The 15,787-nt window shown below is 46.1% G+C and overlaps 1 protein-coding gene across 1 annotated transcript; it reads right to left on the reverse strand.

Moving 5' to 3' along the window:
- Positions 1 to 512: 512 nt before the first annotated feature.
- LOC124279138 lies at positions 513 to 9,097 on the reverse strand. Its single transcript, XM_046714942.1, has 9 exons — positions 8,860 to 9,097; positions 8,249 to 8,384; positions 7,746 to 7,966; positions 6,851 to 6,939; positions 6,294 to 6,582; positions 3,693 to 3,921; positions 2,723 to 2,847; positions 901 to 1,207; positions 513 to 633 (listed from the first exon to the last, which is right to left on the reverse strand). Exons 1-9 carry the CDS (start codon positions 9,095 to 9,097, stop codon positions 513 to 515), a joined length of 1,755 nt encoding a protein of 584 aa, XP_046570898.1.
- Between the last annotated feature and the right edge of the window lie 6,690 nt (positions 9,098 to 15,787).

Consider the following 15,787-nt stretch of genomic DNA (forward strand, 5'->3'; position numbering starts at 1 on the left):
GGAACACGCCACCATGACTGAGATTAGACGAGATTATGCGTGGTTTGATCTGGAAGTGTCTGTGATAACATCCTGTTCCTGGTGTACAGTAGCAGTTGGCGCCTCGTGGATAGTCGCCGTACCTCGCTGTACAGTTGGCCAGGTTCTGGGAGCAGGTAAACACAACTGTACAAACACCTAGGTAATCGTGTCCAGTTTACAATAAACAACACAATTTTAAACTTAGATTTAAACACAAATTTAAATTTATAGACGAAGAAGGCGAAGAAAGCACACGCATTACGATTAACAGATAAAAGAAACATACTGACGAAAGAGAGATCAAAGGGGACATACTGACAAAAGAGAGATCAAAGGAACATACGGGCAGAAGATAGATCGAAAAAGAAACATACTGGTAGAAGATCAGATACTGACGAAAGAAGATCAAAACATACTGGCAAAGAAACAAGAGAGATCAAAGAAACACTACAGATGACGAAAGAGGACATACTTCAAGAAACATGCTGTGTCTACCTTGAGGGTGAAATATGGTCTTCTCCGTGGTAGATGGTGGAGCCGGTAAAGTGGTCGTAGATTCTCCAGGAGACAGTCTCCAGACCACTGTGGTCATCAAAGGCTAGCCACTCAAATCTTAAATGTAAAACGAGACTTGGTTGATTGAGTGACTCCAATGCATATTTCAACTAGGTCACGACATGTCAGCCTCGTGAGGGAGGGAAACCCTGAGGTACTGACAAACCAAGGACCATTATTGATGTAAAGGTAAAACTTGAGGACATGATCAGAAGTTTGACGGTTGGGAGGAACCATCGAAACTAGGGGGAAACCTCCGTTGCCATCGTTTAACCGGAACGTATTGTTTACTTAATTAGCATAGCATAGACATGGAACACCTACGTCATTTCATTGAATTCCTCTACTCTGTGAACGGTGATGTTGAGTCGGTCTCCCCTGGTGAGCCACAGGTTCTCTATGACTGGAGGGGACGTGTCCACGTGGACAGTCACACTCTCCTCAAGGAGTTCACGTCTGACGTCGTACGCCCTGACCCAGAACCTCACGGTGTCTCCGTCCACGAGCACTGGCGTGATCGTCTGGTGCTGCATCAGACCCTGGCTCTGGAACTCGGCGTCAGGAGGGGGAGAGGGGATGATACTACCCCCACTGTGGTCAGTCAGGAAGGCGGTGCGGTATTCAACTATGGCTGAAATATGGAAACCATGTCTCTCGGTGACAAGTCATATATAAGTGGGGATCTAGGTTGTGGCAGGACATCAGAACACTGATGCTGGACAACAAAGCATCACGTATATTCAGGCAGAGAGAACTTGCTTATTAGGCAGATTGAACTCGAAAATAAATTGATGTGTACCACTCAATTTTTGAGGAACGTCCAATGTCTTTCATAGTGGCATACGTCATTGTCTATTGACTGTCATAGCAACATACGTCATTGTCCACTGCATGTCATATTTATCTTACTGAACATCTCAATGTTAATTTTGAACTGTTTGAAGCACGGGTATCGGACCATAATAAGGAGTAGCAGAGTTAGGCAATTAGCCAATACCGACAACGACAGACAAGAAAAGTAAATTAAGAGTTATCGCCCTTCCACAGATTTGCAGTCGCAAAGAATCGATAATTTCCGTACATCATTCATGACTCAGTTATTCGAGATAAAGAATTACTATCACGAAGTGCCAGATGATTCACACAGTTCGGCATTGCCAGTGGGTAACATGTTCCATGTTACTCGCTTCTAAGCGGAGTACATTGAAAATATAACTGAAAACCTTATGCAGATGAATTGCACAAGGATGATGCTTCAAATTGCGAAAGGCATGAGCAAATGTCGTGCATGTGAACAGATTCGTTTTGGTGTAAAGTTTTGTTAAGAATTCGCCAATTTTCACAGATTTTAATCATTTACTGAACTCATGACAATAATCTTTTCAATGTTACGAATATGTTTTACAATACACCAGTTCATAACTAAACAGTACCTTTAAACAGTATGGAATATTTTGCAAAAAGCTAGTTTAGAACAGTGGACAAGTAAGTGGCTACATTTACACTAGTGAGTCTAAACTTTTGATGGGTAGTATATTAGAAGAGAGACATTTATATGTCTAGTTACCTCAAACATAAATGTCGTTTTCTGATTGGCTGAGCAAATCAATGTACCCCGCTTACAATCGAGTAACATTTCCTATGTTACCCGCTGGAAATGCCGAACAGTGGGAATTCGTTTGGAACTACATTTAGTATTGTTTGGGATGTTGCCTCACTCCGGTACTCCTTATCCAATATCCGTGTTTCAAACAGTTCAAAAATAACATTGAGGTGTTCGGCAAGATAAATACGTTTTTCACTGGTCACGAGGGGGGCATGGGTTTATGTACCCTCTATGCATAAATAAGGGCTCAAGGAACATAAACAAACATCGAGGGTACATCAGCCCATGCTCCCCTCGTGACCAGTGAATAACTTATATTGTTGCCACTATCAGTCACAGGACATACGCTAATACTCGTGCTATCTACCATTGACTGAAACCGTGTAACTTTCAGTCACCAACCGTGACGGAATTGTGATAAGTCCACTCGCGTTTGAATAACACCGAAGATCAGGTCTATCAACCTGTTACTGATACTTGAAATTAATCCATACTATGCAGGTCCTGGGCGGTAAACACTAATTCCAAGGACTTCCTCACCCTGTACATGATCAATGGCGTCTATTCCCCTGGAGTGATTGTTATCGTCATAGTCACTTGTGACGTCATGCGAGGGGGCTACTTGCTTCAGCCATCCATTGTTCAAATGGAGCGTGTTGATATACCTAGAGAACATACAGGGATGTGCTATATTGTTGTATAGTTGAAATACAGGTTTACAAATATATGTGTATCAGTATGTTATTAGTTATAAGTGAGGAAGTATACTACCCATCAAAAGTTTAGAGTCACTTAAAGTATTTATCATATGTTATGCATATAGATCTACATATGGTTACATCGAAGATGAATTTCTCCACTACTTGAGGGAACCAACTGCAAACCTAATGCAGATGAATTGCACGACAATCATGCATCAAATTGCTGAAAAGCATATGCAAATATCGTGCATGTGAACAGCTGCGTTTTGGTGTAAAGTTTTCTTAAAGATTCGTCAATTTTCACTGAGTTTCATCATTTATTGAACTCATGACAATAATGCTTTCAACGTGACGAATTTGTTTACAATACATCAGTTCATGTGTAAACAGTTCCTTTAAACAGTATGGAATATTTTGCAAAATCTAGTTTACGAGAGTTGCCTGAAGTAAGTGGCTACATTTAGACTAGTGAGTCTAAACTTTTGATGGGTAGTTTATTTTTCAGCATAACAAATGCATGTAGATATTTCAGGTTATCTATGTACTTCGGCCAGCTGGGTAGCCTAGTGGTTAAAACTTTATCTCGTCTCGCCCAAGGTCCAGGATCGACTCCCATATTGGTTCAAAGTTCGGTTCCAGTGCCCTCTGCTATGAGATTGTTCGAATGCATTACTGCTCATTCTAATTACGCTTTTAGCGACTTTTGTTGTATTTAACCTTTTTCCAATTAGTCTGGGTACTCATGCCAAATTTGAACACAGTCAGTTGCCCTAGAGAGTCACAACAGTAATGAGAGAATGTGTCCTTACCTCTTCTCCCAATCCACAGATACGCCGGTCGTGTTCCACTGCCAGCGATTACGTGCTATTGGTGCTGAGGACGTCACCAACAGCCTCGTACCATGGACCACGTCCACATTTGACACCTCATCGTAGATGAATATTCGCCGAGCACTCTTGCTGTTCTCAGCCTTGTCGTAAGCAGTTAACACAAGCGCATACACCCGGGGTGTGACAGACGAAACTGACTGGTAGATATCTGAAAGTCAAAGGTGATACTGTATTATTAAAACATTAAAGGTCAGATGACAGACAGCCCCAACACAATAGTTAACCACATACGTCAATTACAACAGTGACATATCGTGTTCTGTTTGTAATATGATGAAGTAAACTGAGTGTGTGGTGTCCAGCACACGCTGACCAGTATGTCAGTGGGTTGACACCATGTCAGTCTGGTGTTCACAACACCCAGACTAGTATGTCAGTGAGCTGGTGTCCACCACACCCTGGCCAGTATGTCAGAGAGTTGATGTCCACCACACCCAGACCAGTATGTCAGTGAGCTGATGTCCACCACACCCTGACCAGTATGTCAGTGAGTTCATATCCACCACACCCTGACCAGTATGTCAGTGAGTTCATGTCCATCACACCCTGACCAGTATGTCAGTAAGTTGATGTCCACCACACCCTGGCCAGTATGTCAGTGAGTTGATGTCCACCACACCCAGACCAGTATGTCAGTGAGTTAATGTCCACCATACCCTGGCCAGTATGTCAGTGAGTTGATGTCCACCACACCCTGGCCAGTATGTCAGTGAGTTGATGTCCACCACACCCTGACCAGTATGTCAGTGAGTAGATGTCCACCACACCCTGGCCAGTATGTCAGTGAGTCGATGTCCACCACACCCTGACCAGTATGTCGGTGAGTTGATGTCCACCACACCCTGACCAGTATGTCAGTGAGCTGGTGTCCACCACACCTTAACCAGTATGTCAGTAAGTTAATGTCCACCACACCCTGGCCAGTATGTCAGTGAGTTGATGTCCACCACACCCTGACCAGTATGTCAGTGAGTTGATGTCCACCACACCCTGGCCAGTATGTCAGTGAGTTGGTGTCCACCACACCCTGGCCAGTATGTCAGTGGGCTGGTGTCCACCACACCCTGAGCAGTATGTCAGTGAGTTGATGTCCACCACACCCTGGCCAGTTTGTCAGTGAGTTGATGTCCGCCACACGCTGACCAGTATGTCAGTGAGTTGATGTCCACCACAACCTGGCCAGTATGTCAGTGAGTTCATGTCCATCACACCCTGGCCAGTATGTCAGTAAGTTGATGTCCACCACACCCTGGCCAGTATGTCAGTGAGTTGATGTCCACCACACCCTGACCAGTATGTCAGTGAGTTGATGTCCACCACACCCTGGCCAGTATGTCAGTGAGTTGATGTCCACCACACCCTGGCCAGTATGTCAGTGAGTTCATGTCCACCACACCCTGGCCAGTATGTCAGTGAGTTCATGTCCACCACACCCTGGCCAGTATGTCAGTGAGTTGATGTCCACCACACCCAGACCAGTATGTCAGTGAGTTGATGTCCACCACACCCTGGCCAGTATGTCAGTGAGCTGGTGTCCACCACACCCTGGCCAGTATGTCAGTGAGCTGGTGCCCCTCACACCCTGAGCAGTATGTCAGTGAGTTGATGTCCACCACACCCTAACCAGTATGTCAGTAAGTTGATGTCCACCACACCCTGGCCAGTATGTCAGTGAGTTGATGTCCACCACACCCTGACCAGTATGTCAGTGAGTTGATGTCCACCACACCCTGGCCAGTATGTCAGTGAGTTGATGTCCACCACACCCTGACCAGTATGTCAGTGAGTTGATGTCCACCACACCCTGACCAGTATGTCAGTGAGTTGATGTCCACCACACACAGACCAGTATGTCAGTGAGTTGATGTCCACCACACCCTGACCAGTATGTCAGTGAGCTGGTGTCCACTACACCCTGACCAGTATGTCAGTGAGTTGATGTCCACCACACCCTGGCCAGTTGGTCAGTGAGTTGATGTCCACCACACCCAGACCAGTATGTCAGTGAGTTGATGTCCACCACAACCTGGCCAGTATATCAGTGAGCTGGTGTCCACCACACCCTGGCCAGTATTTCAGTGAGTTGATGTCCACCACACCCTATCCAGTATGTCAGTGAGTTGATGTCCACCACACCCTGACCAGTCTGTCAGTGAGTTGATGTCCACCACACCCTGACCAGTATGTCAGTGAGTTGATGTCCACCACACCCTGGCCAGTATGTCAGTGAGTTCATGTCCACCACACCCAGACCAGTATGTCAGTGAGTTCATGTCCACCACACCCTGGCCAGTATGTCAGTGAGTTTATGTTCACCACACCCTGACCAGTATGTCAGTGAGTTGATGTCCACCACACCCTGGCCAGTATGTCAGTGAGTTGATGTCCACCACACCCTGGCCAGTATGTCAGTGGGTTGATGTCCACCAAACCCTGGCCAGTATGTCAGTGAGTTGACACCATGTCAACCTGATAGGAAGGAAGGCTTATTGCGATGCAGGTCTTAGATATGAAACCCACCAGCACGGATGAGTTGTCGAGACCATAATGGCTGCGTTTGATTACTTCCGACACTTTGACAACAGCATACCTCGCCTCTATGTCTGTCAGATTCAAAGGCCAGCGATTTCTCCACAAGTCGAGAGTCACTTGTGTTGGGATGTTCGTCATGAAGTTCAGAGACCGACACCAAGTAGGAGTACGACAGTACATCATCCCTCCAACCTTGCCAGGAGACATTGATCGGGGCCTGCAGACAGAAGAATACATTGCAGGTGTACAGGAGAGTCACCATCACATTGGTAGGGGCCTGGAGACAGGAGAATACATTGCAAGTGTATAGGAAAGTCATCAACACATTGATCGGGGCCTGGAGACAGGAGAATACATTGCAGGTGTATAGGAAAGTCATCAACACATTGATCGGGGCCTGGAGACAGGAGAATACATTGCAGGTGTACAGGAAAGTCATCATCACTTTGATCGGGGCCTGGAGACAAAATACATTACAGGTGTATATCAAAGACATCAACACATTGATCGGGGCCTGGAGACAGGAGAATACATTGCAGGTGTACAGGAGAGTCACCATCACATTGATCGGGGCTTGGAGACAGGAGAATACTTTGCAGGTGTATATCAAAGTCATCAACACATTGGTAGGGGCCTGGAGACAGAGAATACATTGCAAGTGTATAGGAAAGTCATCAACACATTCATCGGGGCCTGGAGATAGGAGAATACATTGCAGGTGTACAGGAAAGTCATCATCACTTTGATCGGGACCTGGAGACAAAATACATTGCAGGTGTATATCAAAGACATCAACACATTGATCGGGGCCTGGAGACAGCAGAATACATTGCAGGTGTATAGGAAAGTCATCAACACATTGATCGGGGCCTGGAGACAGGAGAATACATTGCAGGTGTATAGGAAAGTCATCAACACATTCATCGGGACCTTGAGACAGGAAAATACATTGCAAGTGTACAGGAAAGACATCATCACATTGATCGGGGCCTGGAGACAGGAGAATACATTGCAAGTGTACAGGAAAGTCATCAAGACATTGATCGGGGTCTGGAGACAGGAGAATACATTGCAAGTGTACAGGAAAGTCATCATCAATTTGATCGGGGCCTGGAGACAGGAGAATGCATTGCTGGTGTATAGGAAAGCCATCAACACATTGATCGGGGCCTGGAGACAGGAGAATACATTGCAGGTGTATAGGAAAGTCATTAACTTATTGATCGGGGCCTGGGGACAGAATAATACATTGCAGGGGTATACAACACTCATCAACACATTGATCGGGGCCTGGAAACGGACGAATGCACTGCAGTTGAAAAACCAAGAGAATTATAGAGATTTCGCTTCTCATATCCCAGAATTACATACTTTTAGTTGCAAAGGCTGACAACATTTTACATTATTTAATCAAGATCGTTGAGGAAAATTACGGCTTGCCCCCAATGACCTGTATGTGGGTCTTGGCCAGAGATATCATGTCCTCCGTGCAGTTCTCCTCCACATCTACACTGCAGTGATGTGGGTCTATGAAGTCGAACCCGAGAATGTAGCGATTGATTTGTGTCTTCCCTTCGTAGTAGTAGGTGACGAGGATGCCGCTCTCCTTGTTCCTCACTTTAACGTAGCCGCCATTAGTTGCCTCGAATGTGAATTCCATTCTTAGGAAGAATAGAGGAGTAAAATTAGTTTAAGTGTACGTAATGTGCTGTTTAAGTATTAGGTAATGTGCAGTTTAAGTATACGTAATGTGCTGTTTAAATAATACGTAATGTGCTGTTTAAGTAATACGTAATGTGCTGTTTAAGTAATACGTAATGTGCTGTTTAAGTAATACGTAATTTGTTGTTATCTTAACCATTTAAAATCTAATCAATGAGCATTTGGTATTGTACCAACATGCACGTCATTTAAGGAATCCCCTCATCAGTCCTGTGACTCACATGTCGCCACTCTCCACTGGAAGCGAGAGAAACGTTTCCGCACTGACGTCTTCTTCGCAGGTCAGCTTAGACTGATGAGGTGCCGTTTTACTGGAGCCATTGCAGGGTCGTACAGTACTCATAATGACAGAGTTGTCTGGAACAAACCTGTAACCTCAGATCTCCGTACATCCATCGGACTACCCATACTCGGGATACTGGGGAATCCCAACGGTAAGTATTGTTACTTAAAGGATCAAAGGTGCTGGGTATGGACAGAATATAGTAAAAATATGTAGGAAATAACTAATATGAATATATTATGAAATTCAATAAACCAGTTCCATAGTCGTACCTATAGAACACATACGGTTACCACATGTTTGTACTGCAATAATATCGAGTTCGGTCAAAGACATTGCCATGGTTAACTAATACACAAACACGGCAAAGTCCTGGCGCAATCACAGAATATTATAGGAGAATGGAGTTCGATTCCGACAATTTCGAATGTGATAAGAGGGATAATACCAGGTATTAGCGAACAGAATCCTGACTAAACGTTAGCACCCATCACAACAAACACATGCAAAGCCATGTCAATTATCCACGGGAACAAACAGCGTTCCTACTTCTTGTAACTTCAAATGTTGCCTTGGCTTTGATGATGCCAACAGCAAAGCCCTCTACATAGGCGTGTCTGTGTGGTGGAGTCGCAGTCATGATGAACTTGGTCTCGAACTTGTAGTAGATCGTCCTGGTGTCGTTTATGTTGGTCCACGACTCCTCCTGGGGCGCTCCTTCATTGGGGTTGTCTGGTGCTTCAACCTTGTCCAGCCCTGGCCCGGTCACCTTCAGTGTGTTGTACATAATGGACGGGTACGTGTCGACTGGAAATACAAGGTGAATGTGTGAATTCAGTTTGCCTTTACATCCAGTTTTATTATTCTCTGATCTGAACCCACTCCTTACCGTATCTTTGTTTGGAACGGTTCAAGAATCACAACACGATGTAGCTATGAAGGTAGTGGCGCTATGTTCAAAACAAGACATCATTAAAGCTGACAGCATTAGGAAGCAAACACACGAGGTATGTATAGATAATAGGAAATGATGTTCAGGCAGAAAACATATATCAACGGCCTGGAAATATCCGAGTGTGGACCAGATAACCCCGTGAAAGAGAAACATCGGGTATACCCCCATCTTCTCCAGGACAAGAGTGGGATACTGGGGCCCTGCTGTGACCTAAGGCAGCAGTGGAAAGCGTTCACCTCACTGTGTACAAGCAGCGATCTATATAAGGATGGCCAGAAGCTCATTGATTAGAATATAGTAAAGCACTTTTGTAATAAATCTTCTGCAATATTTTCCTGGTGTAACACTGGTTTTGTAGATATATTTTGCTCCTACTTTTCTCGCAGTGGTTGCCACTAAACTCTGCTGTACAGATACAATTCCTGGCATATTCATCTGCACATTCTCCAGGGTAGCACCGTGTGCTGTCACTCCGCCACGAACAGGCCTCTGAAAACATACAGCATGGTCATGTCAGTCACACAGGACAGCAAGGTCTCTAACTACAGGCACCATCATGTCAGTCACACAGGACAACAAGGTCACTAGCTACAGGCACCATCATGTCAGTCACACCGGACAACAAGGTCACTAGCTACAGGCACCATCATCTCAGTCACACAGGATAACAAGGTCACTAGCTACAGGCACCATCATGTCAGTCACACCGGACAACAAGGTCACTAGCTACACCCACCATCATGTCAGTCACACATGACAACAATGTCACTAGCTAGAGGCACCATCATGTCAGTCACACTGGACAACAAGGTGACTTGCTACAGGCACCATCATGTCAGTGACAACGCACAATCAAGGTCACTAGCTACAGGTGCCATCATGTCAGTCACACCAGACAACAAGGTCACTAGCTACAGGCACCATCATGTCAGTCACACCAGACAACAAGGTTACTAGCTACAGGCACCATCATGTCAGTCACACCGGACAACAAGGTCACTAGCTGCAGGCACCATCAGGTCAGTCACACCTGACAGCATGGTCTCTTACTACAGGTACCATCATGTCAGTCACAACGGACAACAAGGTCACTAGCTACAGGCACCATCATGTCAGTCACACATGATAACAAGGTCACTAGCTACAGGCACGATTCGATCAGTCACACCGGACAACAAGGTCACTAGTTACAGGCACCATCATGTCAGTCACACCGGACAACAAGGTCACTAGCTACAGGCGCCATCAGGTCAGTCACACCTGACAGCATGGTCTATTACTACAGGCAACATCATGTCAGTCACACCGGACAACAAGGTCACTAGCTACAGGCAACATCATGTCTGTCACACCGGACAACAAGGTCACTAGCTACAGGCACCATCATGTCAGTCACATCGGACAACAAGGTCACTAGCTACAGGCACCATCATGTCAGTCACACCTGACAGCATGGTCTATTACTACAGGCAACATCATGTCAGTCACACAGGACAACAAGGTCACTAGCTACAGGCAACATCATGTCTGTCACACCGGACAACAAGGTCACTAGCTACAGGCACCATCATGTCAGTCACACATGATAACAAGGTCACAAGCTACAGGCACGATTCGATCAGTCACACCGGACAACAAGGTCACTAGTTACAGGCACTATCATGTCAGTCACACCGGACAACAAGGTCACTAGCTACAGGCGCCATCAGGTCAGTCACACCTGACAGCATGGTCTATTACTACAGGCAACATCATGTCAGTCACACCGGACAACAAGGTCACTAGCTACAGGCAACATCATGTCTGTCACACCGGACAACAAGGTCACTAGCTACAGGCACCATCATGTCAGTCACATCGGACAACAAGGTCACTAGCTACAGGCACCATCATGTCAGTCACACCTGACAGCATGGTCTATTACTACAGGCACCATCATGTCAGTCACACCGGACAACAAGGTCACTAGCTACAGGCAACATCATGTCTGTCACACCGGACAACAAGGTCACTAGCTACAGGCACCATCATGTCAGTCACATCGGACAACAAGTTCACTAGCTACAGGCACCATCATGTCAGTCACACCAGACAACAAGGTTACTAGCTACAGGCACCATCATGTCAGTCACACCGGACAACAAGGTTACTAGCTACAGGCACCATCATGTCAGTCACACCAGGCAACAAGGTTACTAGCTACAGGCACCATCATGTCAGTCACACCGGACAACAAGGTCACTAGCTACAGGCAACATCATGTCTGTCACACCGGACAACAAGGTCACTAGCTACAGGCACCATCATGTCAGTCACATCGGACAACAAGGTCACTAGCTACAGGCACCATCATGTCAGTCACACCTGACAGCATGGTCTATTACTACAGGCACCATCATGTCAGTCACACCGGACAACAAGGTCACTAGCTACAGGTGCCATCATGTCAGTCACATCGGACAACAAGGTCACTAGCTACAGGCACCATCATGTCAGTCACATCGGACAACAAGGTTACTAGCTACAGGCACCATCATGTCAGTCACACCGGACAACAAGGTTACTAGCTACAGGCGCAATCATGTCAGTCACATCGGACAACAAGGTTACTAGCTACAGGCACCATCATGTCAGTCACACCGGACAACAAGGTCACTAGCTACAGGCAACATCATGTCAGTCACACCGGACAACAAGGTCACTAGCTACAGGCACCATCATGTCAGTCACACCGGACAACAAGGTCACTAGCTACAGGCACCATCATGTCAGTCACACCTGACAGCATGGTCTATTACTACAGGCACCATCATGTCAGTCACACCGGATAACAAGGTAACTAGCTACAGGTGCCATCAGGTCAGTCACACCAGACAACAAGGTTACTAGCTACAGGCACCATCATGTCAGTCACACCGGACAACAAGGTCACTAGCTACAGGCACCATCATGTCAGTCACACCGGACAACAAGGTTACCAGCTACAGGCACCATCATGTCAGTCGCACCGGACAACAAGGTTTCTAGCTACAGGCACCATCATGTCAGTCACACCAGACAACAAGGTTACTAGCTACAGGCACCATCATGTCAGTCACACCGGACAACAAGGTCACTAGCTACAGGCACCATCATGTCAGTCACACCGGACAACAAGGTCACTAGCTACATGCGCCATCAGGTCAGTCACACCGGACAACAAGGTCACTAGTTACAGGCACCATCATGTCAGTCACACCGGACAACAAGGTCACTAGCTACAGGCGCCATCAGGTCAGTCACACCTGACAGCATGGTCTCTTACTACAGGCACCATCATGTCAGTCACACAGGACAACAAGGTCACTAGCTACAGGCACCATCATGTCAGTCACACCGGACAACAAGGTCACTAGCTACAGGCAACATCATGTCAGTCACACCGGACAACAAGGTCACTAGCTACAGGCACCATCATGTCAGTCACATCGGACAACAAGGTCACTAGCTACAGGCACCATCATGTCAGTCACACCGGATAACAAGATCTCTAGCTACAGGTGCCATCATGTCAGTCACACAGGACAACAAGGTCTCTAGCTACAGGCACCATCATGTCACACACAGGAAAACAAGGTCACTAGCTACAGGCACCATCATGTCAGTCACACATGACAACAAGGTCACTAGCTACACACGCCATCAGGTCAGTCATACCTGACAGCATGGTCTCTTACTACAGGCACCATCATGTCAGTCACACAGGACAATAAGGTCACTAGCTACAGGCACCATCATGTCAGTCGCACATGACAACAAGGTCACTAGGTACGGACACCATCATGTCAGTCACACAGGACAACAAGGTGACATGCTACAGGCACCATCATGTCAGTCACACCAGAAAACAAGGTTACTAGCTACAGGCACCATCATGTCAGTCACACCGGACAACAAGGTCACTAGCTACAGGCGCCATCAGGTCAGTCACACCTGACAGCATGGTCTCTTACTACAGGCACCATCATGTCAGTCACACCGGACAACAAGGTCACTAGCTACAGGCACCATCATGTCAGTCACACAGGACAACAAGGTCACTAGCTACAGGCACCATCATGTCAGTCACACCGGACAACAAGGTGACTTGCTACAGGCACCATCATGTCAGTCACATCGGACAACAAGGTCAGTAGCTACAGGCACCATCATGTCAGTCACACCGGACAACAAGGTCACTAGCTACAGGCACCATTCTATCAGTCACACCGGACAACAAGGTCACTAGCTACAGGCACCATCATGTCAGTCACACCGGACAACAAGGTCACTAGCTACAGGCACCATCATGTCAGTCACACAGGACAACAAGGTCACTAGCTACAGGCACCATCATGTCAGTCACACAGGACAACAAAGTCACTAGCTACATGCACCATCATGTCAGTCACACAGGAAAACAAGGTCACTAGCTACAGGCACCATCATGTCAGTCACACCGGACAACAAGGTCACTAGCTACAGGCACCATCATGTCAGTCACACAGGACAACAAAGTCACTAGCTACATGCACCATCATGTCAGTCACACAGGACAACAAGGTCACTAGCTACAGGCAACATCATGTCAGTCACAACGGACAACAAGGTCTCTAGCTACAGGCACCATCATGTCAGTCACACTGGACAACAAGGTCTCTAGCTACAGGCACCATCATGTCAGTCACACTGGACAACAAGGTCTCTAGCTACAGGCACCATCATGTCAGTCACACCGGACAACAAGGTCACTGACTACAGGCACCGTCACAATCGTAAACTACAAATATACGCTTTATGTGAATACTCTTTCCAAATTACCCAAATAACCTGATTCATATTGTGTGGGGTTTTTTTTGTATTCCCTTTCCACGTCATTTGCTATTTTCATAAATTATGCAGATCCCGGGAGCCAAACTTACCACCTGGTCCAATAGGAGAAGTACTACAAACTCTTAATTGTTAATGTGCTGTAGTAAGCCAGTATTGAACGTTAAGTATTTGAAAGATGGCGATCAAGTGCCCACCATTCGCGGAACTTACGGATACAGGATTTCTTGTCTGTGGTGACGGCGTAGGCTCGTTTCCCCGCCAGCTCCATGTACACCCCCTCACACCTGGAACACACCTGGTCAGATGAAGACGTGCATTCCTCCAGGTCACAGTTGGAGATGACCGAGCACACTGTCCAGAGACAATAGATTATACAGACACTACCGAGTTGGGAACTACAAATCTACAAGTTAATTACGTCAGCACATGTGATCATGGAGGACTAGGGTGAATATTGTACAAAATAAGTATATTGGACACTCACTCCGGCATCGGTTGGGGCTGGCATAGAAGCCATCATTGCAGTTGATGCAAATCTCTGGGAGGTTGCAGGTGCCCCCGCTACTGTACTGAGTCTTGCCGTCACTGTAGATGATGTGGGACGTTGGGTAGTCGATGTTACAGGCGCCGGTTGGGTTGATGGCGTTGTCGCAAATGGCTGGAAACGTGGTAAAAGAAGTCAGATGAAATATGTGTTGTCATTCTCGTTTCTTTATTTGTTATTCAATGACATGTATTCTTTCACACCAGTGGACATAATCCTCTCTTGAAATCTTATTGCGATTATCCGAAATGAACATAAAGCGATTATCCGAAATGAACCTAACAGTGGTTTTACCGTGTGGGCATCCATGGTTATCGGTCGACCTGTATCCAGATTTGCACGTATAATGGATGTAGTACACTGTCCTGTTGGATAGATGGAACTCGTGTATATACACCGTATACCAACAGTCTGTCCGCAGAGACGTGGATGCAAGAAATGTATATCTTACACATTATTGCGTGTAGATCAGTTGAAACTAAACGTTTAACGGACATCAGTCAGGAAGCAAGTTCGGTATGGAAGCAACAATAACAAAGATATGTTGTTTACTGAACAACTGTTTTCAAAACTGACTTAGTGTTCACATCAAAACAAATTGGTAGAAAGTTAACTTAATGGCTGTGCAAATTCAACTGAAGATTAATCACAATGGAAATACAACGTTAAAATAGTGATTGCCGCAATAGAGACAGTGATGATAATATTCACCTCGCTTCTAAAGTGATCGAGCTCACAAAATGGGCCTAGGCTGAGAATCCAGGGTAAATGTCTTCACAGGTCGGGGCGTCTTGTAATTCCAAATGTAATATAACCTAAGATGACCTATTAACTGTGCTGTGAACCTATCGCTAAGTCGATGGGTCCGACAAGGCCGGAATATTCCAAATGCATAACATCTCACATGAAGACCAGCATTTTGTGTGGTCACTGTTAAACCATGTATACTCTCGGGTTAGCCCAGTTTCATGTTGGATTGCTGTTGTTGACAGGGGAATATTACCATCATTGTATTTCTGCTATAATCACTGCTCTCTTTTTGGTGTTGGAATTGACCATTACCTGTGTTCGGTGCATCGACCCCACCAGCCACACTTCGTCGTGTATCGCTCTTGGTGTGATTGGAC

Source organism: Haliotis rubra, unplaced genomic scaffold (assembly GCF_003918875.1).
Source record: "Haliotis rubra isolate DU_JTF1 unplaced genomic scaffold, ASM391887v1 Scf1067, whole genome shotgun sequence".
In the NCBI taxonomy this organism is placed as follows: Eukaryota; Metazoa; Mollusca; class Gastropoda; order Lepetellida; family Haliotidae; genus Haliotis; species Haliotis rubra.